The sequence below is a fragment of the Aptenodytes patagonicus genome, chromosome 6 (genome assembly GCF_965638725.1).
Source record: "Aptenodytes patagonicus chromosome 6, bAptPat1.pri.cur, whole genome shotgun sequence".
NCBI lineage: Eukaryota > Metazoa > Chordata > Aves > Sphenisciformes > Spheniscidae > Aptenodytes > Aptenodytes patagonicus.
In genome coordinates, this window is record NC_134954.1 from 4,571,555 (window position 1) to 4,598,981 (window position 27,427).

General features: G+C 42.4%; 1 protein-coding gene across 5 annotated transcripts in view; it reads left to right on the plus strand.

Moving 5' to 3' along the window:
• NYAP2 (neuronal tyrosine-phosphorylated phosphoinositide-3-kinase adaptor 2) overlaps nt 1-27,427 on the plus strand; it is a 149,255-nt gene that overhangs the window by 79,706 nt on the left and 42,122 nt on the right. For all 5 annotated transcript variants that reach the window (XM_076340897.1, XM_076340894.1, XM_076340895.1 and 2 more), the window contains one exon: nt 11,676-12,773. In XM_076340897.1, the coding sequence (XP_076197012.1) occupies nt 11,676-12,773 (1,098 nt within the window). The remainder of the gene's footprint in view (nt 1-11,675; nt 12,774-27,427) is intronic.

A 27,427-nucleotide genomic window follows, 5' to 3' on the forward strand; every position in this document is an offset into this window, starting at 1 on the left:
TAAGTGTTAATGCCACGTGGAGACTTCTGTAAATAATACTAACCATCTCCCAGTGGGGTAAGCGGAGGAACAGGGCTCTTCACAGCTCTGCCACTGGCTCGGATGACCTTGAGCATTTCACTTGGCTCTCAGTGTCCCAGATTCCTCCCCTGTAAAGTAGAGATAGTGACGAGGGCTTTGTTTTGTGAGGTGGTTTGCAGTCAACTTACGATCACAGTATTTCTGCTCACCGTCAAAACGTGGGCTAATGGGACATGTGTGAGTGCTTGTGTGAACAACACTGTAGAAAGAGGGGTTTGAGCGGAGAAGGGAATACGTGAAAAAGACTGTCCTTGCTTAGTGTGAAATTCCACACATCTGGCAGGGTTTCATTCGTGAACTCAGGGCAGCCACCGTGGAAACGAGGACTTCAAGCAGCTTCTCAGCATAGGAACTGCTCAAGTTCCCTTTCCCAACCTCCTGTTGGTATCACTGATGCTGCAGTGCATGAATAAGGATGGCAAAATCTGGGCGGCGATCGTGGCCCAGCTCTATGAAATGCTGAATGCTAACGGTTTACAGCACAGACAGTTCCAGGAGGTGGTAGGTAACAACCCCCCTCAGAGCTTAGGCTGTTCTGTGCTGTCCTGTACCGGAGGCTGTGCCTCAGTGGTATGGATATATTGCTGCAAAGAGCTTTGCTTCTGAGCAACAGCAAAACGAAGCAGGCTGTAAACGCTGGGTTATAGCAATAGCTTCTGGTTTCCTGTGGTGGTGCAACTGCTCAAAGCGTGGGTGCATCCCTATGTCCAAGTGACAGTGGGAGTAGATGCTAGTTCCGTCTTCATGGGGAACTTCAACAGCTGCAAGATAGGATAAAAAGGAACATTTCTTGCAGTGAAAAGTCGCTTGGCAAAGGAAAGGATAAGATATGTTATCTGAGAAAGCTAACTGGGATAACAGCTTCAGCAGTCACTGGATTTTTGGTGGCAAAACCAGTGTTGGCTTGTCCCTATGCCCATGCCATTGCGTTCTGCACTTAGTCGCACCATTAGGGCTGGCTTAGGGGCTGTGCTGTCAGGTTGGATGGGTCCAAATTATAAGTAAATGGGAAGGAGAAGGGAAAAATGGAAGGGAAGGAGAAAGAGGGGAAGAGAAAAATGGAAGGGAAGGAGAAAGAGGGGAAGAGAAAAATGGAAGGGAAGGAGAAAGAGGGGAAGAGAAGAGGAGGGGAGTGCTGTGTGTGTGCTCACTGCAAACACAGTGTGGGAGAGAGAAGGGGAAATAATAACACATTTAATTCATGTAAAGAGCTTTTGGGAGCAAATGATGATCTTTGCTCGCTCTCTCCAGTCATACTCTGGTAGTTGATGCCTGCTTCTTACCTTAGATATTGGCTAAGATCTTTTAGCCTGTGATACTGCTCTTGCCTTAATTGCCTTTTCATTTACCTCAACTTTCCAAACGTTTTTGCTAGAGAGCTCCACTTTTCCTCATTGTTCCATCTTCTGTCTTCTGCTGCTTGGTCTTTTTTCCCTTTCTTGCAGGGTGCTAGTTTTTAATCAAGTCTCTTTCTTGTTCCCACTAGTTCCGCCTGTGAGTTGAACTGAACAGGTTCTGCAGTCGTGGGTGAGGTAGAAACAGCTTCTGGCAGCAATTCCTCTGTTCCTTTTTGTGCTCCATCTTTGTGTTTTCATCCTCCATCTCACTTCTCAGGTGGCACAATCAGGTTAAGCCTGGCATTTGAAACAGGAGAGGGCTCTCCTGAAGCTTGTCTGGAACTGCGTACAACACTGTCAAAATGGTACTGTACACTGCAGCCATACCAGGTGAATTTATGGTGATTAGGCCCGGCTGCGTGACCTTTATAGATCAACACTATATAGGCTCTACTAGTTTCACTAGACCACTTTGCAAATAAATGCAAGATAAAATGATAGATGCTAGGCGCACAGAGAAGCTCTGAGTGGGAGGCAGCTGATAACGTGTGGTTTGTCTGTAATTTTGTCAACACTTTATTTAGAGTTGAGGAGGAGAGAGGAGTCACCCCTATGGAGATGGAAGTAAAATTAATAGCTGTGAGGCTCTTTTCCTGAAGCCGACTACACTGAGTATTTCGGTAACGCTCAGCCTCTGACTACAGAGCTGTTACATCTCCAGGCACCGCTGCCTGCCTGTGAGCTGCTCTGACAATGCTCTGTCCACTTCAGCTATCATCATATTTGCCCAAAAGATGCTCAGTGACAACCTGCAGGAACTACTTCTGCAGGGTCACCTTGGGTCCTTTTGGTGGGGGCAAGAGTGCCCGTTTCGATGAACTCTTGTTCACTGGGGCTCATTTGCTTTCTCGATGCTCCTGCTGTGGTGACTCATTTGACCCCTGCGTTCAACCTTGTGCTTTGTTTTGAAATGTGAGCTCCATGGCGGGAGGGTCTGCTGTATGTGTCATTCAGCTTTTTATACAGCGGCCTCAAGGAAAAGAATTGTACAGAGCCCACGGCATTTCTGGGGGAGAGGAGGTTAGTGAAATCTGTTGGTTCCTTGTCGCTGGTGGGAGACGCTGAGGAAGCGCAGCAGCATTTGTGGGGCTGCCGTGCCTGTGGAATAGTTGGACACAGCACGTTTCATGCTGGAGTCCCCAGGAGGTCAGTATTATGCACAATATCACCTCGGTAGGTCTGCCAGCTTGATTTAATGGGCGGCAATTATTTTAGAAGCTCGGCAAACAGATTGCTACTTATGTAAGCAAATAACGGATTTGACCTACTTATTGTATCTGTAAGTAGAAGATAGGCGTTACTGTGGATCTAAAAAATGAAGAGTCTCATATCTCCGGACAGATTATTCAAGTCTTTGCATATAGTCACCACTAGTGTTCTGGGCAGAATGTTTGTGAACCAAAGCAACAATTAAATCAAGTGAGCAAATACAGACTATTTTTCTAGATAAATGAAGTAGGCAAGCTAAACTTACTGTTTCATTAAGCATTTGCTCTTTCTCTAGCTTGACTTCCTTCTTTTCCGTTTTCCCTGTAAATCATTTCAGATTCCACTATTTGGGTGCAGGTATTGGATTTAGAAATCACCCAGAGCCAGAAACTCTTGCAGAGATCAGTTTTATTCAGTGTCTCTATGAGTACGGGGTCGGAAGGCCTCTGTACCATACCTTCTCCAAGAAGTTCATCAAAGTCCAGCAAGTGATCTCCCACATCATCTCCCTCAGCTACGACAGCTAGGAATCCATAGCAGTGTTGTTCCTGTGAAGCCAGGAGTTGCGTTCAGACTGGAGTATGCCTTTGTTTACCTGAGCATTGCCAAATGATACCACAGAGGCCTTCAGTGCCCTTTGGGCAGCAAATAATACATGAATAAGCAGCTCAGCCCTCAAAGGCTTACTGGTATCATAGTGGTGTCTGCTGCACACCAAGCTCAGATGACGTAGGTGTCTAAGGCACGTGTCGGTGGGACTCAGCTCTTCACGCATACCCAGAAGCATCCCCTTCTGAGCAGGAGAGAGATCTTTTCTTTCTGCCGGTCAACAGAAATGCTGCTGCGCTTGCAGTCATCACGCGGCACAGCCTGTAGAAACCCAGTCAGACAAGACGCAGAGCCTCACCATCTTCCGCCTGCTATTCAGGGAATGCGAGATGGGTAGCTACAGAGAGGGAGAGGGGGCAGCTAGCGCAGGATGACAGCTATATGAGAGCTGGGCTCTAATAGCTGCGCCGCAACGAAGATGCTGGGTGGGGGGGTGGCGGGGGCTGATGTCGCCCATCGTTCTCAGTGTGAAATGCAGTCAGTTTGTGGGTAGCTGTAAGAATAGAGTGGCAACAGTTAATTTACAGGAAAACAGCGAAAGCTGTTCAGGTTTCATCTCCAAGATGACAGTCCAGATACCATAAATGTTGCTTTAAAACTGAAGGGCTTTACTCATGTTGCTGATCTGTGGCTGTTTTTCCGTACTCTGTTGTGACCATGTTTAACTCTTCAGCGCTCCGACTCTGTCTAGGTTCCCGCAGTAGAGCACTAGAGCCACCAGCAAACAAGCACATGTGCTTCGTAAATTAATTTCTCTGCAAGCATGATTCAGTAGTTCTATTCGCACGCTCTTCATGTAATTCATCTAACGATGCTTGCGATTGACAAATTCCCATGCCAATTGCCTTTCTATATGTAGAATTCCTTCAGATTATATACAGTTACAGAATTTTTTATTGCTACTGTTGCACTGGCTGCAAAATCTGTTTCGCATATGCAGACTGCAGGCTATCTGAAACAGAACAAACCAGTGCTTCAGCGATATTGGTTGCGTGTGTGGGCAGTGTGAGGATCCTTTATTCAGATTCCCACTTCCCCAGTAATCCTCCCACCTCTCCCTCCTCCGAGCCTGCTTCCACTGGAACTGCTGTAGCTTACACCCGTGTAACGCCATAGATCCTGGCCCCTGGGCATATTAGTTCAAGGATATTTTTCTAACTGGATACTCAGAAATCACTGCAACCTAAAAGAAGTTACTGTGAGATTTTTTGTTTGCCTCCATTTGCACTCAGTTCATCAGTTTTCCTGTAAAAGGAGGATGATTCAAATTGACTTTTCTTTTCTTGCTTATCCAAAATCTTGCTTTTTCTGCCTTTCCAGGGCTGTGCCGATTGACAATAACTTTTAGCTTCAGTGAATAGTACAGAAAGGCTTGATTGCAAATAATTTGTAATTATTTCTCAAACACTCTCTTTTCCTTTTTTCTTTGCCTATTCAATGTTATCTGGAAAAATCAGGGACATCAATTACTCATTCTTTAGAAGAACCTAGGATGTGAAGTTCAAAATATATGAAAGCACGAGGCTGGGCATTCAGAAGGAGACTTAGTCACTTTGTAATTTTCTGAAAGCTTTTTGGAGACCTCTTTCACTGTGGGAAAGGGTGATAAGCGGAGCACAGCGTGTCAGGCAGATGCACGGAGAAGTGGAGGGCTATGGAGGAGAAAACCTGGCAGTCAGTCTGCTCTGGAGCGCGGCAGTTTGGGGAGGGACTCTCTCCAGCATGCTGATACTCCAAAGTTTTTGAAACGTCCTGGCATCTCTGGGTCTGCCCTCGTCTTGATAATGCAGAGCAAAGGACCTGCAGCCCCTGCCGTGCTGGGCGGAGGCTCTGGCGGCGGGGCGGTTAGTGCAGTAGGCTGGCTTTTGTGAATCTCAGGCAGGTATGGCTACCTTGGCACACACAGCGTGTAAGGAGCCGTGGTGTTGGGGCTGAGAATTCGGTTTTGTGGCCCAGATACACAGCCCTAAGCTGAATCTGGCAGCAGCATGTCTTCAGCCATGGTGCCTATCGGTTGCAGTAGTTGTATTGCTGGATTAACACAGAACTGAATCTAACTGCAGGGCCCAGTTCTGCTCCCTGTTATACTGGTGTTTAATTCTGGAATATCACTGCTGAAGCCACGAGGTTTCCACCACTTTGAAATGGTGGAATGCTCCACCACTAGAGCAGAAATCAATCCTTTCAAAAGCTGAAAGAAGTTGTAGCCAAAATAAAGGGACCTGAAGACTTTTGAAAAGAAGTCTCCTTAATCATAGCCTTGACACATCCGAGTAGCACGTCAGTATTATTTTATGACACTGCCTTTTAGGCCTTTCATTTTCAGCATAGTTTTGTCCTCTCTAAATGCCCAAATAATTTCCAGTAAGAGCTAATAGATTCAGGAGGGGGAAGAAATACATACTGCATGAAATTGTTGTGCTGAAACCATCTATTGCTTGCAAAGCTGTTTGAATGAATCAGATGGTTCTTTTGTTCCATGTTCTTTCCCTCGTTGCTTTTTTCCTACTAGCATCTTTTAGAAGAGGAAGAGGTAACCTGCAGGGAAAGGACTTGTGTCCGTGAGGAAAATGCTATTTTGAAAGCCAGTATTTTTTCGTGACAGAGATAGGTTCTCTGATGTTGCTTTGACCTAGTGATGATGTTTCTATAGTAATTTGCTAAGATGCATCTTTGTGTGTATATTTTATGGCTGTTCACAGCATAGGAACATTTGCCTTCAAAATTCCTCGGAGAAGAAAAGATACATGTTCAACCCTGCACCTTCCAATAGATGCATTTACATTTGCTTTTGTTTTCTACTGTTGCCTTCCAATGATGGGAACCACTGTGCAAGGATTGATATAAACAAATAAATTAAAATAAACACCTTGCATAAAATACCTTAGAGCCTAAACTGGCAAAAGATAGATGGTGAAAAGTGGCATTAAGGGGTAAAATGACAGGCGAGGCTCTGTGGCCTGTGACAGAGAGATGAATTAAACTCGGGTCTCCTGAGTGCCGATCTTTTGCACAGTTCAGAGGACTGTGCCTTTTTAAATTCAGTTTCGCTAAGAATATTCAAACTTCATCTACAGAGATAATGAAATCCAACCCAATATAAGCACTGGTGCACAAATGCACTTAAGATCATGTGCAACTTTGAACAAGCAGTTCATTTCATTAAAGCCAGTGGGGTTACTCATAGTCTTGAACTTACACACACACACACACATATATATATAGGTTCTGTGCTACCCTAGAGCTGGATTTTCTCTGTTGAATTCTGTGATATAAATCAGAATCTGTGCATCTTTGATTCAGTATCCAGCACGTTCAGGGTTTAATTAAAGAAACTCTATTTCCTTTCACTCCTGGAGGCTCTATTTGATAGAGGTACCCCTCAAAATACAGCAAGATTAATTCCTTCTGCATTTAAAGTAACATTTTTAAGAATTTTAAAAACTTTTAGGCCCCAAATCATTCCTTCATTTAGAAAGAAATTGAATGCTATAGCCTCTTGTAGAAATTGAAAGGGAGGAATTTTCCTGTTACGTGTATTTTTTTCCTGTTTGTTACGGTGAACAGCACAGTAAATCGGCTTGGTCTCTGAACTGCAAAAGCTGGTAAACACCCCAAGGACAATAGAAAATGACAAAATTCGTTTTAGTTTTTAGATGTTTTCGCTCATTCCTTATACAGTGAGCAAATAATAAAAAACAATCTGATAACACGTTTTCATATTTCAGTCTCTCCTTAAAGAGTAAAAAAATACTTCAGAAGGATAAGATGACCAGAAGCATTCTGTATTTCCAAAATTAACTATGAAAGGCGGATTATCTGGGCATGTCTGAAAGCTATGCGTAACCTTTGCGCTACAAATATCTCATTTCAAAAATGTCATATTCTGCTTATTCAGTAGGGCTTCCGTAAGGCTATTTTAAGCACTGTGCTTCTTGCTTCTCGATGAGAACTGAAGTTATTGCAGGCTGCATGTTTTGTTTCACTTGCAGTTTATTAGAGCTAGATAACTGCTTGGTAGTAGGATGCTATTAAACACGGAGAGTTCCTGCCCAAGCAGCGTAAACTCCGTGAAGTTCAGTTTCGTTTGCAAGGATCATCGTGCCTCCAGTTTATCAACTGTGGTAGTTTGGGCGGTTCTGATGCAAAAAGGGAGCCGCTAGCATAGCACCCCGAGCTCCTGCAGCCGGGGCAGCTCCTGTGAGGGCAGAGGACCGCGTAGCAGTTGCTGAGCTATCTTCCTCTGATCGCCTCCGGTCTGCTCGAACTCCTCGCAGACCTGGCGGTCTCTTGCGTTTGTGTGTCTCTGTAACAGAAGCACTCGCAAGAGCTTTGTGGTGCACTTTGACATGGCTGTTTAAGGGAACTTGCACCTGGCAGGGAGAGAAACAGTCCTCGTTTTCATTTCTTCCATTTAGCTTTCGATCGGGCCCGTGTGCGCTGACGTACGGGTGGCAGAGTCTCAAGGCAAGTTGCTGGCGACAGTTGCACCAAGGACGTAGTAATCCAGGTTGAAAAGCACTTAATTATTCCATGTTTAGAGCAGTCAACGCAGCAGTATGTGTATCACCAATATGTCAGCATGGTTTGCTTTTCATAGGAGTTTATGTTCCCAGCAGGCACCGAATGCTTTTTCTGCCTGATAAATGTCAAGTACCTAAAGAAATCTTGCCTGTTCCTCTCTGGAGATTGCCAAATAATCGCCTTTCATTGGCTATGGGATCTTGCCAGGGCTTCTGCATTCATGCACATTTATCCCTGCCAAATGTTGGTAACACAGAAGCTGTACAAATACTCCCTGCTCCTTTCATTAGCTTTGCACAGCTCTGGTTGGTTGCAGGATTCCTGGGTTTTTTTTTTCTCTGTTATTCTGGGCTGGAGCGGTAGTTCATGATCCATAGTCCATTATCGGGTGTGCTGTAGAGTTCAGCCCTTGCTATGGAGCTGTGTTTCAGAGCAGAAACCTTTGTTAAATAAACACGATAAGCGTCTTTGCATCATAGCCTTCTTAAACCTAGTTCAGTTTGCCTCCTGAATGCCCCACTGCAGCTGAGGGGAGTTCCCAGTAGGCGTTGAGCAGTTCCTCTGTTCCCAGTCACGATAAAAAGATTCCTTTGCTATTTACCCTATCCATTTACCTGTGTGTTTTCTCTAGGAAGTCTTATAGCACCAAATGTTCCTGCTCCATGTAGCATATAGGGGGTACCTCTGTACCTTTATAAGGTTTATAAAATATTTAAAGCATTTAGTTTTTAATTTTAGTTTGAAAAGTCCAGTTTGTCAAGGAGGGAAAAAGATCTCAGTAACATACCACCTTCTGGAAATAGATGCTTTAATAAACTAAACCGTGGCAGAGGAAAAAATGCTTTTAATAGAAAATGGAAAGTAAATCTTTCACCTTGTCATGTTTTACCCTGTGTATCGTACAGCAAGACTGGGTCATTTGACCTTTTTGTTGATAATGTCACCAAGATATTTTAGGCTAATGCCTACATATCATGCGATGGCAGATGAGAATGCTGTGTGTGTCACTGCGGTACTTAATTTCAACCCATGCAAAAATACTTTACAAGACTAGATGGCAGAATGTCAATCATTTTCCCATGACATTTCTCATTTCCTTGTCTGTAATGTAATAACTTGTGAATGTTGTATATGCAAACTCCAACACCTAAGGACAGGTCTGGACCACGTGGCAGAACCTCATCAGTTTGGATAAAAACTGTGAAAATGGAAGGAGGGAAGAGGCAGAATATGCTATTTCTAGCAATTTGTTTGAAAACACAGTATTCTTAATCACTTTTAGCTATTTTTAGGTAAAAATATCAGTTAACACTAGCCTTGAATGACCTCCAGCACAAGAGCATCTTTTGATTACTTTGTCCATCATTAACATCTCTCCAGATGAAGAGATGGAAGACTGGGGATATGGCTATGAGACAGAGCACGTTCTCAGTGTGACACCCGTGGCACAGGAGATGTAGAAGACGGCATAGGGAACAGGGGTCTGGGGAAGGCAGAGGAGTGGGAAACATTTGCATCTCAGGTATCTGTTAAGGATGGTAGCATGATGCACAGAACTGAAGACTGCGAGAAGCCTCTGTATACAAAATACACAATTTTCAAGTGCAGCAAAGTCTGTAATCCTTTAGCCAGTCTAGAGTAGAGAGGGTTCAGGTTCTGGGCAACATTTTCAGAAATGATCAGGCAGCTTGTGCCAGCCTCATTGACTGTCTCTTCATTTTAATGACACCAGTCTGAAGAAGGCTGCTTTTGCCAGGGTTGTAAATCAGATTAACAGAGGTGTGGAGAGAGGATTTGAGATCAAGTTTATGTCAGTAGAATGTATATGAATGTAATGTACAAATAACAGACAAAACAGAAAGGAAATAGTGATTTAGCTGGAAGCACAGCAAAAAAAATCTGCTAGTATTGTCAAATACATCAGGAGTAATATTTTCTGCAAAGCCCAAATGATTCTGGTAGCCTACATCTCATTCCCAAAAGTCTATCCTAATACATTCACGAAAATTAATTTGGGTTAATTAAAAAGACAAATTTAAAGTGCATTAGGATATATCCACGTAGTGAAAAACCATCAAGCTACCAAATACTCTTATCTGTGGTAGCTTTTGCATGTCCCTAGCCTGCTGCAAAGTGGAACGCATTAATTGGAACCATCATGAAAGCACAATTTTTTTTTTTTTTTTTAATTCTGGCAAGATTTCTTTTTCTTTTTGCTTTGTTGTACCTTAGTTATATGTTAAGCTTAAACGAATGCTGTCGACAAAGAGTGGTCTCACTACTTCATGTATGTGCACACGCGTACGTTCACAGCTCCGTATTCTTAAACAAAACTGGAATCTTGTTTAACATCTGCCTTTATTGCTATGCCTTGTAAGAATTGAAGAGAAGTTATTTAGCAGATCAAAGCAGAAGTGTGACAAAAGTGATAGCGCTATGTTTGAATCCCCCTCTGATACTGACCAAATCATGTTAGTAAGATGCGGTAATGCAGGCGTCTTCCAGCCCTGAGCCGGCGTCCTCGCAGGCTGTCAAAATACCGTCTTTCAGCTGGCAGAGCAGTGCCTCGCTGCTGGCTTTAGTAATACGTTTGAGGCTCTTTCTAAAAGAGGGGGTTTAACTCCATGAGCACCGCCTGCTTGGTTTAACATTAGAAATTTGCTGGCTGTTTTCTGATGGGTCAGCAGAAGGTGTCGAAATTTCTCTGAGCGCAGCGTTTGCAGTGGCAGATCTGTAGCAGTGAATTGCAAGGAGCAATTCAGGAAAGCTGCCATTCTAAACTGGCCTGTAGTTTAGGATTTTTTTTTTAATTGGGAAACTTAATGAGGTATCAAGGCTTTCAATGCACTAACTATTTACCCTATAGGAACATAAATTAGGTTTAGCGTATGTGGTAAATTTTCTTTCTGAATAAGTTTGTTGAGTCCACTTAGGATAAAAACTAACTTCACTCAAACATTTAATGAGGCATTTTATTAACCCCACCATTTAATGAGATGTTTTATTAGCTATTTATGCAAAGTGAACAAAATGCAATTTCCATGAGTTTCTTTATTGTTTAATTCATAAAGGATAATTTCTAAGAAACCCTTGACCTCTCGTTTCAAACGAATTCCATCACAATGTTTTGATTTATAATTTCAAAGACAAAACGGTCTATTGTTTCTAGAAGTAACCCGTTTGGGGAGGATCAGAATCTCTGAGATACTTTGTTCCCCCTTGACTTCACTGAAGTCTCATAATACATAGGATAGCGTCCAGATAATTGATTAGGATTATCCCAACAGCAAATTTTACAGTATTTGTATGCGAGTGTTTTCTTTCTCAGTCAGTGCTGAGAGAATTGTTGTGCTTTATGCAAGAAGTTACTATAAATAAAAAGGTCTTGATTCATTGCTCTGTCACTGCAGAGTTACATCACTGTCATTCCAGTATGAACGTCCAGGATCTTAACTGTTTTCTTGCAGCCATAAGGCATTCAATCTGATACTTAGTTTTATGTCTTTGGCAACTCTTCGGGTCTTAAAAATCCCACAGTGATATTTGAAAAGCATAATATTTAAAAATGGAAAGTCCCCTGTCCAAAGAGTTTGGGAGAGAACAGATGTCTCGGAGGAAGGGAAGTGCTCACTAGCTACTTAATACTGGAGTGTCAGAGCATTCTGGGGGAAGATTAGGAGTGTTTTGAATCGGGTGTTATTTTTGTAGTGTTCTACTGATGTAATAGCAGAGAAACCCAGCAACGGGCTGGTCCCAGGAAATCCATTCCAGAATTATGACACTGTAACAAAGATCCTATGGTTGACAAAGTGTGTTACATACTTCTGATGAATTTCTATTTTGTTCTGTTTTCAGTGTCAGCCAAACCAAGACCTCACAGTGATGAATACACAAAGAAGATTCCACCTCCTAAGCCGAAACGAAATCCAAACACTCAGCTAAGCACATCTTTTGATGAAACGTATATCAAAAAGCATGGCCCTATGAAGACAACACTCACTAGGGATGCCTCTTTATTGCAGGTCAGCAGTCCTGCCCCAGACACAGAGGAAGAAGAGCCTGTTTATATTGAAATGGTTGGGAATATTCTCAGAGACTTCAAAAAAGACGAGGATGACCAAAGCGAAGCAGTCTATGAGGAGATGAAATACCCTATATTTGATGATGTAGGCCAAGATTCAAAATGTCAATGTGAATATGACCATCACACTTGTTCTTCTCAGTGTGCTACTCCCACAGTGCCTGACCTAGATTTCACCAAGTCTTCAGTGCCATCTACTCCCAAGGGCTTGCTTTGTGATATACCCCCACCATTTCCAAATCTGCTTTCTCACAGACCTCCACTGCTGGTGTTCCCACCAGCACCAGTGCAGTGTTCCCCGAATTCTGACGAGTCTCCTCTAACTCCACTAGAGGTAACAAAGCTTCCCGTTTTAGAAAATGTGTCTTACATCAAACAACAAGCTGGAGCTTCTCCATCTTCACTGCCACCTCATACACCAGGCCATCAAAAACTGGAGAAAGACCAGACAGTATCTCATGGAACTAGCACCCCTGGGCACACCTCCTCACCTCCTCATCCTTCTACCTTATACAGAACACAGTCTCCACATGGTTATCCTAAAAGTCACTCTGCCTCACCTTCTCCTGTCAGTATGGGTAGGTCTCTTACCCCCTTAAGCCTCAAAAGACCTCCACCTTATGACTCTGTACATTCAGGAAGTCTCTCAAGAAGCTCTCCATCAGTGCCTCATTCTACAGCCAGAAACACATTGCAAGAAGGAGGAAAGATGGTAAATGCCTCGGTCAGTACCTACGGGTCATCATCTCAGAGTGGTTCCCGTTCTCGGACACCCACCAGTCCTCTGGAGGAACTAACCAGCCTCTTTACCTCAGGACGAAGTCTCCTGAGGAAGTCCTCCAGTGGCAGAAGATCTAAGGAACCTGCAGAAAGTAAGTTCTTGATGTAATTTTTCCTCGTTCTTCCTTGTGTAGTAATAGCTTTCACTATATTTTACTAAATCAAATGCTTGCAAAAATCAAACACCTCAGAAGTCTGAATTCCTTATATAAATTTCTCGTAACAAGAAGAAAAGTGATTATTGTTAAAATTGCTTTAGTCTTCATATTGTTGTATTTTAAAGATTTTTAAGTATGCATACTGCACTACAGAAGTACAATTCCTGGCTTGGTCTTGCAAAAGGAGTCAGTTTTCATTAACTTTTCCACAGTTGTAAGGGTCCCGTGTGAGCTGGGATCTTTCCACCATGTCACATCCTTCCTTTCTTGATGGATGCTGAGACACAGTAATTGTCCGAGCAGCTTGTGGCAAAATAATGAAACAGTAGTTGTTTTTTGGCAAAAACCAACAACATCCATTGCTCACCCCTAACTTGGCCAGGGATCACGGCGTGCATGATGGCAACCAGAGGTACCAGCTTAAGCCATTCCTCTCCTTCTCACTGCCTCTTTCCGTACTGTGCCACAGAGTCTCTCTTTCAGCTGTGACTGGTTGGGAGGCCACACTGAATCGATCTGAAAACCAGCATGACCTCTAACACATTACCCACACAGAGAGAAAAGCACGGGAGGAAGTTGTGCAGGAAAACCTTAAGCCAATATTGACTTTTCGTATGCCATATCATAAAATCGTTGTCCCATACGCATGCAGGTTTACACAATGTACACCTATTTCTGAGCTAGCGAAATATGGAAACTCCTCATGAAATCAGCAGGAGTCACAGGCGTGAGTGAAAGCAGAACCTGGCACCAGTATTTCTGTTGCAAAAACATTCCCGTTCAGTGGTGCCAAAGACAACGTCTTGCAGTGGAAGGTAGCCATAACACCTTTTGTCAGAGTGCAAAGTGGGCTCAGTACGCTTTCCCCTCCAACTTCAGCAAAATCAGTTTATGACATTGAATTCTTGACACCTGCCTAATGGAAAAGCTCTCTTTGGAGAACAGCTGATCCTGTGTTTGCGTAAGTGCTATGTTATACCTGTTTGGCAGCTGTAACATATTAAATACGATGTGATGAACTACGCTGGTTTCTACCTGATAAAGGAAGGTGTTCTGGTTTCCAGGCTACCATATCGCTACGGAAGAGAAGTGAATGCTGCACTGCCTTTCCGGTTGTGTTTGTGCCGCTCTGTCACATTGCTCATTGCAGTGTGGTCACATCACTTTGGGGCACGCTCAGGGGGCTCACAAGAACACCCCCTCTGGGTTTTCATGGGCAGAGGTTGCCTGCCTCGCACCTCTGCAGCTGAGTGAGTACGTGCAAACGTGTAAGTATGGAGAAGCTTGGTGGCAACGGTTTGGGTCGGCATACAAAGCATTCCTCCTGGTTCATGGACTCCACTGCCCCAGCCTCAGCACTTTTATTCTTATTTATCTCTGTGCAAATTAGGAATAATGACTCTGCAATCAGAAGGTGGAGGTGAGAATGGAGTTAGCAGGATACTGAGAATACGAGTTGGTGCAGCAGTTTGCTTAATTTGGCTTTAATATTTTTGTGGCCTGCAATCATAAATACTATTTTATGAAAGTCTTAGCTCCATGATTCAGTAGGGTTTCACTAAGCGATTACAGTAATAAAAATACAATAACGCCAGATTTGTGTGCTGGGTGGAAGCAAGTTTGTACCTAAAAGGCAAGACGATTCTTGAACTGGGAACAATTATGAGGGCTGTGATGTGACATTTATAAATGATTGCAGTGAAGTGGTAGGGAGATTTTGGCAAAATGCAGAGAATATTGAACATTATTAAACATGCTTCTTATTCATAAGTGAGCAGAAATCCCCTGTAAGCCCCATGCTACACCAGATCTACCTGGTGAGCTTCGTAAGTTGGATGGTTTTATGCTCACCGATGTAGGCAGGAGTACCAGGTTTGGAACCTATAGAAATTCCTGCAGCGAATGTGGCAAGTCCTGGGAAATTGCAGCAAATCTGTGCTACTGTCTCATACCTACCTCCAGAAAGATATTCTCTATATTCCACTTGACTGAAATTGAATGCAGACCTTTCAAGGGACTCTTCACTGATAAATTTAAAATGAATCTTGCCCTGCAGATCTGTACCAAGAACAGTTTTCTTCTTGGCCTCTCAAGGAGCATTCTGCTTGCTTCTTAGGAAATAGAAATGTGCTCCTTATTGGTCACGAATGGTAAGACAAGAGAGATATGAACTAGAAACTGTGTTCATTTACTTTAAGGACAAAACATTCATGTTATAAATAGACACCAGTGGTGAAAAGACTCTGTAGTGCAGCTGTTGTTGAGTAAATGAACAGACTGCCCATCTAATCTGATTGTAATTTGTCTGGTATTTACAGTAGGATTTAATCCTGTGGGATTACTGCACTGAGCAAGAACCAGGTTTGTTCTCAGATACTACAGAGGTAGAAGACACTAAGATTTATAGAAAACACATAAAGGTCTAGCATTTTATGTCTTGCAATTCTACATTAAAATGATCCACCATGAAGAATCTAAATTGTGGGATTTGAACGTAGAATCTGACCAGACTGACACATTTACATGCCGTGATTATACGTGTTGATAGATAGCGTAGTCTGGACTAATCATACAATCTGTTAAATAAGTCTTGCTCCTGCAAATCACACTGCTTCCCTAAGGTACTCAAACAGTTATGGATTATTTTTTTTTAAGCTATGGGAGAGCAAATGCATAGCATAGGACTAACTGGGACTGCCGTGGTTTTATAGTTGTCACTTCAGTGTAATTTGCTCTCAGCTTACAGAAAGATTTCCGGAATCTAGAGGGTAATAAACACCAAAAAAAAAAAAAGAAGTTATAAGACTCTTACGAAATCATGCTAGGAAACTAAGAATATTCACTTCTAAAATATAAAATTATTCTGAGCACATCTCAAGCAACTTTTTCATTGAATCCTCCAAGACTCAGCCCTCTGTGACTTGTCTGAAGCTCTCACTGCCATATGCTACTCAAAAAATAGCACAACGCTAAATTTTATATTCAGCTGAGTGTATTTGGAAAATATTGCAGCAGTTACAGAGAAAATTCTCTCTCATCTTTATTGTTATTACTGCAACTGACTTTGTGGAAATTTGGCATCTGAGTCCAAACTCAGAATGTATTTGCTGGCTTTTAATTTGTGGCATTTTTGAGTGGGTTTCTTTCTGAGGAGGGGGACTGCGCAAACCTTATTTCCAGTCAACAGCTTTAATATACATGCAGAGCTGCCCTTGTGGCCTTTCTGTATTATTTTCTTTACTCTTCTGCTATTTTTCCTTTTTTATCCCCCTCCATTTTATTCCTAGAGAGTTCACTGGAATTGCATTAGTGGGAAATTGGGATAAATCAGTGATACTAAGGAGACCGTCACCTCAGGGCTGCGTTTTCTGAGGATATGAGCTTCCATTGAAGCCCCAGACATGTCGCTGAGTGCGCTCAGCATCCACCGGCTGCAGCTGTGATGTACGTATCTGGATTTTGTAAGCAGCCCACTTATTGTGCTGTGTTCTTCTAAAAACCCTCTTGTGTGCTGTTAGCATCTTAAATATGCATTACAGCACAATTAGGAAGGTGGGGAGAAAAGAACAAAGAAAAATAAATTGTAAGGCCAAATCAGAAATGAAAAAATTGGTGAAAGATGATCACAAAGAAAGGCAGAAAGATGGAGGGAACCCCTACGGAAAACTGAAGACAGATGTAGAGCATGAAGAATGTGAAAGAGTGGAAAAGATAGATATTATTAATTGTCATTGACTGTTTTTTAACCCTTCCTGCTTTTGTGTGGGATAACACGGTGGTGTGCCCTAACAGTTGGCAGACCCCTGTGAAATATAACGTCAGTCCTCAGAGGTCAGAGGGAAACTACTTAAAGGGTACCAACACTGCCCGGTGTCCTTGGGCTGCTGCAGCGTGTCCTTTTCTAATACAGTTGGAAGGTGTTTAAGTATGACCGCTCAATCCAGCTGTGTTGAATGACACATTCCCTTTGCTTTTAGCATACGCACTGTGTCCTTCAGTAAAGAGGAATTATGGAAGGAGAAAGGGAGGGAATGGTCATCAGATTTTCTGGAGCTGTATTTGCTGCCTCTGTCTTTTCTGCACCATAGAAACGCGCTGTACTCCGTGAAAATATAGAACTGAAGTCATGTGCCTATAGGCATACCCACATCCTAAAAAGCAAAACAGAGAAGCTACTGGTGTGCATCTGAACTGCACTCGCTTCAAGGCAGTACGTTTTTTCTGGGTGAAATGGTCCTGTAAACCCTTGCCAGGACGAGCCCCTTCTGTTTGTGTATTGGTTGTTTCCATTTGTTAAGGCTTCCGTTTCCTCATAATTTCCCAGGAACTTCGCGCCTGTTTTGAGCAAGTATTGCAGATATTCACCTTAATGAACTGCACAACATAATAGTTACCTCTGCTGTGTGCCCTGATTCTGTGCACGAGGTGTGAGATCAGGACACGTGATGCACAGCAGCTCATTGCTCTTTTCCTTAGCTGCTCTGCAGGGCTTCGTAGCTGCTTTGGCTTTTGCCTACGGAGAGTTTCACTCTTCAGCTTCTAGTCTCATATAGGGAGGAAATTTGTGAACGTGCTACTTTGAAAATTCAGTTAAAGTGATTGAAAATCGGGATAATTATTAACATTTCCTGTTCCTGGCTGGTACTCACTGCATTAGGCATCTAAACCATTTTATTATAAGCTGTCAAATAGTGTGGGGAGGGGTGCAGAAGTGGCTCAACTTGTTAAAAAGGAGCTCATGCTGATTTCAGGCAGCTGGGACCCTCCCATGAAGAAATCGTGGCATTAGAGTGGAAATTTTTACTTTTTTTTTTTAATGCTGGTGCTTTCCAGGGAGCTAGAAAGCAGCTTTGGGTTCCCTGTTAGATAGAGCAGTATGTTGGAAAAGAGAGTTTGGGAAATGAGTCAAGTGAAAATTCACCCCACATGGGTCTGGTTGGTTGGTTAACCTCCACCTCTGTGCTTTAAACACGGGATGAGGGACACGGACAGACAGGGCAGGATTTCAGCGTATGTATTTTCTAATGGAGTTAGGCGGAAAAATGCTGGCCTAAGGAGGGTGGACTTGGTATGCCATTGAACCGTGCATACCTTCTCATTTGGATACCTGCTCAGTCTCTGGTATTCTGAAGAGGAAGAGCTTGCCTGCAAGACTAGGCTGGCCATAAAAAGTATTATAGCTACTCCGCTACATACCATTGCTCAGCTACAGCGTAGCTGGGAGTCAGTATCAGAGACTGAAATTTGGAAGCCTACATCGTTTCTAACCTCTAGGTTAATATATTTGCTGGAGTTTTATATAAAGGGATGTCAGCCTAACTCTCCAGCCCTTTTCTGCATTGTAGCAATTGATTGCACGCAGTATGAATGCTATGTTCAGTCTAATAAGATAGCTACAGCTTTACAGAAATAATACTGCATAACTGAAGTTACTCCTGAACATTTGAGCCAGAGGTATATTGGCTTCTCCGTCACAGGTGAAGCAGCTGTTTCATTAGAAGTTAGCTTTTCTGGTCTGATTACCCATGATATGTATGAGATGAGACGAGGTGATCACAGCAGTCATGTCTCGTTTGACAGTCTTGAAAGGAGATCTGAAAGAAAAGACTTAGAGGAGGGAGCAGGGGGAAGTGCCAGAGGAAAAGGAATAGAGGGTAAGAGAACACCAGCTTTGAAGAGAATGACGCTGGTTCACCACTGGAAGGATATGGTCTTACCACAGTTAATTGCATTTAGTTGAAGCCTGGAGAAGGCTCTGTCCTTGCCTGTCAATTACTATCTATCGAGATATAAGCAAGCTAAGGAGTTGCAGCATCAGAAGGGCTTTCTTCAAGTGCTCACTTGTGAGCGCATATTCAGGGCAAGATCTGTGTACACCTGCAGGCGCAAAGGTCATGAGCTGTCTGGTCTGCTGGTGTCAGTTAGGTCTCTCAAACTCTGCCCTTCACTAAGGGACGTGCCTGTTGGGGTGGGTGTGCGATGCTGTGAGACAGAACTGAAAATGACTGAAGTGTAAACATGGGGATGACCAGATGTGGTCAGCATCCTTCAGGAACCAAGCTTTTGGGAAAAGACAAGATTCATTTTGCAGGCGAGTGGTCTTGAGTGCTGCTTCAGCCATACCTGTTGTTGTCCTTCACCAGTAATCCTCAGATCCCCTAGCGAAAAGAGGTGGGCACTGGACTAAATATTTTGATCCAGATCAGCTGGATCCTCTTACTTGTTGAAGCTGACATGTGTTCCCCAATTAACAATCCCAGGAAATTAATTGGAAAGAAAAATCATAACGTGGCAGTAAGGTCATTCAGCTAAGCACGCAAAAGGCAGGAAACCAACGTTTCACCTAGGTTTACTCTAAGTGGGAAAGAGGGAGCTGAGAAGCAAAGGTACAAAGAAGAAATGTGTGAGAGGATGCACGGCAGCTCAGTGGCAGCTTGCACGTCCCTGGGTGCTGATCCCCTGCCGTAGCTACGCCATCGCTGCCCCGTTTTGCATTGCGTGCCAGTAATTCAGTTCTTTCTCGGCACCAAGGATAATGCCGGGTTTGAGAACTTGTTTCGAATGGATGAATCGGTAGGTATCCGTTCCTTGATTGAAACGCATGCTATGTCGTTTGTTGCCTTGCTGCTTCCACACAAAAGCAAGTATGTCTCTTTTAAGGGCATTTAGTCGTTCAAGTCACTAACGGGTGGGATGTCCCCTCCATTTTTAAGCTGAAGGAATGGCTTTGTTACGTGCAGTTATTAAAATAGAAAACACGCATTTTGAGATGATATGCAGTGGTTTTGCTAATTGGTACCATGACATTGTCTCCTCTTCTAATTCAGCAATTTAGGCTCATCAGAAAATCAGGTCCTCCTGGGATTGTGACGGTATACAGAAGCATCGAGGAAGACATAATTTCATAAATAATTGCTCAGGTTTTTCTGGAAACAGCTGCTGGTTCTGATTGATGTATATGGATTTATTTATTCCTTCTGTTTATATTACTTGACTGCTTGATAGAATTTCTGGTTAGCAATTTAATCAACATTTCTTTTTAGAAAGAAGAAATAAACTTGTAAGAGGTAAAAAAAAATAATAGAGATAAAGCTATTCTTTTTTTGTTAGATTTCAAGTAAAAGACGGTTTCAGGTAAAGGATTGAAAAAGACATTTTCTCTTTAGGTTTAATGTACAGGAAGATGTGAGTTGTCTGAAAGTTGTTAAAAATAAAGGGAAAAAAAGCCTTAAATTCAGTTACCGGCACCTACTTCACTGTGTTCTGAATAAGCAAAGTAACATGTGCTGCACTTAAGGACGTGGATAATGATAATAGGTTCTGAGTTTTAAGTGCCATTGATTTTTTTTTTTCCCCTCCCCCCCCCTCCGGACAGAGCTTTCTAAGACAGAGAAATACCTTGACATTTAGGCCAAATCCTCAGCACTTACAAATCAGCGCCTCTTATTTGAAATCAGGAGAGCTACTCCATCTGTGTCTCTGGCTTCAAGAAAATAAATGTGTCCTTTGTGACTAGAACAGCTTGTATTCAGAATGGTGTAGTCATACAGCAGGACGGTGAATTGGAGCGTTTATTGTCTTTTTGTTTCAAACAGGACCGCACAATTTATGACCAACTTGCGGGTGCTCAGTAATAATGGTAAGAAATGCTTAATCTGGTGATGTTTTCCGTAAGCATATATTGCCTTCAACGAAAAAGCTAAAATTTCTTAAAATTTCTCAGTGTATTTTTTAGGGAAGGTGGTATCAGTGTAGGGTATCAGGGTCCTCCTTTTGTGAAAGAACTAAGGGAAAAAAAAAAAAAGAGGGTAGGAATCGAACTACTTTGATTTAAAGGAATGGTGCACTTCTATTTACGTAGCTTCTACTCAGGAAGTTGGCGCAGCCGCGTTCAATGAAGCCGGCCGGGCTGACGGTGCCAGAGGTTTGAGAGGACGTGCCCAGAGGGCGGCAGCTGTGGCACCCAGGGTGGGTGGCTGTCCCAACCATCCCATCAATGTCCTCCTCCCTGGGGCTTCTGGATTTGATAGGGACCCGTGCTTTATTTCTGTCTGCTAGAACAGTGAATGGTTGTATTGAACATAGATGTGCTTAAACTTTAAACCCTATAGAGCTGTTAGGGGATTGTCTGATTATCTCTAACCCGGTGTCAGTTGGAGATAATTTATTTGAAAATAATATGGAGCCTCTTGCTGGGGGAAACCTCTGGCGTCAGCTTTGGTTTGTAGGACTTTGTAGAGTATCTTACTAAAATCGTATCATGTGTGGCAGCAATTGGAGAGTTAGCAGTTTTAAGCAGGAATTGCAGTTCAGATGTGAAAAACATACCTGTGCATGTTAGCGTTATGAAAGGGAGAAAGCAAGCTCATGAGAACGTAGATCAAACCAGTGGCTGGGGACTGTGGTGCATCTTTTGGTGGGTTGGCTCGGCTGCCTGGCCGAAGCGACGACTTTCAGGGTGGGACCAGCTGGTGCTCCTGCCTTTGGCTTTGGCAGTACCGGGCTCCTTTTTCAAGGCAGCTGCTAGATCTTTCAGAGCTTGTCATTATAAGCCAGCACTGGACCCTAAACTGCATTTTTTTCTAAGTTAAGAATCAGATTTTCTTTGCATTAGGATTCAAGTGCATTTTTGTTTGTTAAATCCTAAAACTAGAGACAGTTAGTAGGACATTTATTGTGTTTATTTTTAAGAAGCAGCACAATGTTCATAAAGCACTTGGAACCAGATTTGACATGTTCCACAGGTAGGTATATAGAGGTAGCACTTAAGTCTGTTTGCTTAAACTAAGTCACAGGGAAGGAGATCACGGTTTTGTTTAGGAAAAATAGCCAAAGTCCCCCAGACCACACCACCACCATGAAGCCAAGGACTGTGAGCTTTAGGAAGGTGAAATACTGTGCAAGTTCAAAGAGAGCAGAACGTAACTGTTTCCCCAAAATTCATCGTGAGTGAAAAAACAGTTTTGCAAACAAAAATCTGCTTTTTTTCCAGAAACTGGAATATCCACATCATAGCCAGAGGAGCTGCTCGAGATTGTTGTTAAATGAAAGTCTTTTGCATGCCGGCTTATGATCTGAAACCGGGTTTCATGCTCTCTTGAGCTGCTGTCATTGCGTCTTTACAAGAGATGGAGTTTAATTAAATGCCTTATCTGTACTTACAGTGACACAGCTCTAGCTGTAGAAGCTCTGTGATTTTAAGAGAAGTAACATTTTAAGAGTGGGAACTTTGGGGGGAATAAAGGAAAGAACAAGGTTTCCTCCCTCAGTTCTAAAATCTTCCAATACTTCTGACTGCTATTTCTCCTCTTGATGTTTCTTAAAATGCCTTTATCGTACTGATCTGTGTAACAAAGACTGACAATTTCTTGGGCTAAGTGGTTTATATATCCATTTTTAAAAAACATACTTCTTCTGGCATGTCTGATTTGATTCCTGGCAGAGTGAGCTCAATTCTTAAACCCCATCATTAAAGGCCCAATCCAAAGGTCCTTGAGGTATGAGATAGGCTATACTTCAGGGGATCCCATTATAAATTATGGCAAGAGGGGTCCTCTCCTTGTCTGAGGCTGCTGTTCCTTGCAAAACCACGCTGCAAACCAAGGCACTTAGGCATCCAGAATGTAGCAGTGAATAATATGAAGACTAAGAAAAAATAGTGGATGACCGCATGATATGCTACACATTTTTGTCAGTGTATTATCTAATCTACCCATAATATTCTGATAAAAAGTTTCAGGCTCTTAACTGAGAAAACGTGGATATGCTTCTCCTTAAGTTTTCTCTGGACCTTCCAGGAGTCTATCAGTAACAAGAGAAATCACAGAGTTAGAAATAGCTTTATTTGGGTTATACATGTAACTGATTCAAATATTGAACCATGAAACTGTAGGGGTGTACAAACATGCTAGGTATAGATAAGGTGAGAAGTACAGGAACATTGAGGAAGTAATTGTCAGGATAATAATGCATATTAAAAAATCAGGTTCATTTACATTTGATTTTATGTGAAGGTTCAGGTTACTTTTACTCCTCTGAACAGAATTATCCATCCCTAATAATTATTTTTTTGTTAAAACAGGAACATGCAATTAGCACTTTATCTGGCATTTAAGAATGAGTAAGGAGAGCTATTGTTCTTGTAACTACTCATCTGAAAAAGAGAAGCTGCGCGTTTAATTTTGCTGGAGATGGAAATTACTTTATTTTTGTGTGTGACTTAAATTCATAACTCAAAAAGTACCTTCTTCCAGGAAATCTATAGCTGTTTTACTGGTCAGGCAATGTTTGTGTAATTTATATTTAATTTATATGTGCTGTAACACATACAGAGACGCTTGTGCCAGCCACACGAGCGGCTCTGCACATTTGTGAAAGCTGTAATAGTAACGTCTTACAAGCACAGGCATCGGCCGGAGCTGTATAAGGCCATCTGCAATTCTTATTTCCTCAGGATCTGAAGTCTGCGCTGTCATAGCTTAGCAGTTGCTTAGCTAGCAAGAATAAAACCAGTTCACGAAACGAAACCTCTAATTAGAAAGTGGGGAGGGCCTAAAATGATTGACTGTTAAAAGGCATAGAAAGACAGGATGACATAGGGGTTTCATTCTGTAATTGGGAGGAACCTTGAGCGTTAACTTGCAGAGCAAATAGTGCCTGGGACCCTGACCCAGCTAGGCTTGGCACAGAGGCCGCATAGAAAAGCCCGTACGCTTGTGCCTGGCTTTGTAAGACTGGCCCTACCTGAATTTTGCTCTCAATGTTAAGACAACGTCAGGATTCCCTTTTACTGGTAACGTATTGTGATAGAAGGAGAGCTGTACAAATGGGACACTTGTTCTAATAACGAAAGGCAAATTTTCTCATTCATTAATGGAGTCAATAAAGGGAAAAGCATTAATAAAAACGTTATTCATAAAGGTAGTTAAAATACAGACAAAATAGCCAGGAAAGAATTTATTTTCACTCCAACTTTCTAATTGATTTTTTTATGTGAAAATATGAGAGTGAGGGTTTCTGTCCCCAGTTTTCACAACCAGTGTCCATTACTATCTCTGCATTTTTCTGACTAACAACAGATTCTCATTTACTACTGAATCTGGATGAAGGCGTATACTTTAGAAGAAATGAAAGTGGTCAAACAATGGAAAAACCCTGCATTCAAACTGCTGATATAGTTCAAAGGCTGTTTTTCAGCAGAAAACTTGGCCAAAAAATGTTGACAAGTTTAATATAGTCAGCACTTCTATGGAAGATTGATATTTTTGAAGTGAAGCTTTGAAACTTAAGGTCATGAACTTTCTACAAAAACATTTTTCTTAGTGTCTGTACATTTTAGCTTTTTTGGCTCACCCTTGCCTTCTGATTTCTTGCCATACTGTGCTAGGACACGTGCAGTGCCCATCAAACCATCGTTTCCTCATCCAAACATGAAGTCTGTATATTTAAGAACCTCAATAAGAGAATGAACGTAGAGGAGATCTGGTGCAAGAGATCTGGGTGCACAAACTATGTAAGAGAAATGTTTGCAGCTCACCAGTATCAACTATGCTATACATTCATGTGAATCAGCGTAGCTGGCCAGCCCTAAATAATAACTGCTGGAAGGAAAACCCTTCCTCTGTTGAAGCCAGTGGCAGAATTCCCTTTGACTTGCTGTACTTAGGTTTTTGCCCAAGAAGGCACTGGGGAACACAGAGGCTTCTGTTGAGGTTCTCCTAAGCGCAAGTCACCAATTCCCAACTTCACCAGCTCTGAAAGGAATATAAAAGAAAAATATGCAGTGAACATCAGAGAATAAAGTGTTCTGCTTAATTATGCAATTGTGACTGGTCCGAGGAAAATAGCAAACCTATTACTGGAGTGCCAAAAGAACATCCTTTCCAAGAACGGTGTTTGATTTAACGGTGAGAGTCCCAGGACATTGCTTTCTATTTGCTTTGGTAATACATCTGTACAATGCGTATCTTCCAGATGTGGCCTTTTCAGTCCAAGGATTGGGCTGTGAGGTGATCTCCAGCAGAATAGGCACACGTGAAAGACCAAGCGCGGTATCGGAAGAAATCATTACGAAATAGTGACGGCCCTGTTGGAAACAGGATGTATTATATTGTCATCACTTCTATAATATATGCCAAAATATAATCATCTTGGATCAATTGGCTCTCCTTATGTAAGACTAAAAGCAGGTTTTCCTGTATTTCAGTCAATCATGAATATACAAGAGGATTTTTCCTCTTACTCTAGGACATCGAACAATGTTAAATGTATTTCTTACCATGCAGAATTTTTAAAATCTCATTTTTAAAGTGACTGATAATGCCAGCTGAAGTTTCTTGAACCTTAAAGGAGTTCTATTCTAGTCTATTCTATTCTATTCAACCAGATTATAACACTCATAATTTTCATCAAATATTTTTATTGTAAAGCTTTGGATCATCTTTTGATATAAATCTATCCCTTCTTTTGTTAGTCTTCAATTAATTGCAGTGTGGGCTTTTTCTTTTCCTATCTTGTTTTCCTGGCCAGGATTGCCCACTTAGCAGCTTTGGGATAGCCACAGAAAATGAACCAAACGCATTTCTTCAGCAATCCCTCCTTCCCCTCCCTTTGCTGTCTGTAGCAGGCAGAGCTGATCTTTGCAGGTCTGTAGCAGGCAGACGTGGTCTCCACTGGATTTCATCATATAAAACAAAAGAAAACAAACCCGACGCTGCTCACAGAAACATGTGCTCAGGGAACACCGAGAAGCATTTCAGCCATGTCTCCTTAAATGTTAGATGGTTTGTGAGACTCTTTCAGGCTTTCTATTGATTTTGCATGGAACTAGGTCAGAGCTGCTTTTAATTGAACAAGCTGGCTGCTGCAACTCTCACTTAACTGTAAAAAAGGGGTATTAAAAATTGATACGCAAAGCAAACTTCTGCTTAATTAGCAAGCAGATGAAGTCAGAACAGACAAACCACCATAGCTGATAAAGGTGAGGAAATGGCTTTCACTGACAGTGTAATATACTCCTATTTTTTGGGAAACATGGCTTAAGCACTGAGCATTATCCATGTTTCTCGCATGTGGTATTAATAGCCTATTAGTTTTCTTTGGAAGAGGTTGGGATAAATTTACAGCTGTGCAGATCAGAAAAACCACCACACATCAAGAAAGCCATTAAAAGGCAGCTCTAATTTTTAAATATGTAATAAAGGTAAATAAAAATCCCTGGTGTGCAGAAAGAAGAAACTGTGGGGTTCCCTCAAGGGCTTAGTGTTGCTCTACATCCGATGTCCGTGGAAGTGGTCAGTCTGTAGCGGATGGGCGCATGCTGCTGTCATGCTGGCAGTGTTACGTGGGACACCGGTGGAGCTGCACCTGGCCTTTCCCCGGGTCAGGACCTTGGGTTAGATATGGCTCACTGAGCAGGGCTGCTGCCAGCTCGGCAGCTCTGCCCCAGGTACGAAGGTAGGAGTTGAAGCCTGGGACGTGTCTCTGGTAGCTCTGATCATCACCCACACGTGCTGGCTGCAGTCTAATCCCGCGTCTCCGCCCCTCCTGATGGCCAGGTGTGCCCTTGGGGATGCTCTGCGCTCCTGCTCCCTTGGCCAGGTCCATGCCAGCCTTGCGGCCGTACGAGGTGAGGTCCGACGTGTCGGGGCTGGAGGAGATCAGGAGTTCTGATTCACATCTAAACCCCATCCCAAGCGACTTACTTTGCTTTACACCTGTATGCATATGCTGAATTTTAGACCCTGTGAGTAGTACCATTGACTTCCCACAGCATGCGGGTTCTGCCTAGAGTGATGCATTGGCAGTGCTAGGTTAACGGTTGGACTTGATGATCTTAAAGGTCTTTTCCAACCTAAACGATTCTATGATTATTTATTTAGGTTTATAACAAACACACAGGAAAAAAAGTGAATAATGCGTGGATGATTAGCTTATACATTTCAGCTCACAGCTGAGAGAGATGGCAGAGCAACCCTCATTTTAAGTTCCTTAAGACAACTGCTTTTTTTCCTTCCCCCAAACCCCCCCCCAAAGGTTCTGCTGTTTATCACTTAGCATTACACTAAGAAGCCACCAGGACCTGAAATTAATTTGTGCTTAAGAGCAGAGGGGTAGACCGGCCACAGAGTATATATTCATTTGAACGATAGCTTTTCAAGTAAGATGTTTTCCATAGCTATATTTTTCAGTTTGCTTTGGTCCAAGTTACAACTGACTGACTCCGTTTGTTTCTCGCTTTCTTTAGCATTTATGAGTTTTCCAGTACCACAGGTCACGTGCCAGCCTTGCCTCGTGCGCAGCTATTAGGGGACCTTCCATAGAGGGGAAGTTGTACATGTACATATTTGTAAAATATGTTCTCTCTAAGAGATTTTAGCCACCATCGTGTTCTCGAAATGTAAAAGCCTGAGATTCAGGTGAAATAAATAAGAAAAATGCGTATCTTTGAATATTGAAATACAATGACACCTGGAAGTGCTTGAAACATTTGAATGCCTTTATGGCAGTTCAACCAACTGTATCCATAAATATTTGAAGCAGTGAATTATTTCTTGAAATTTATATTTGTATGTACTATTTTGGCTTAC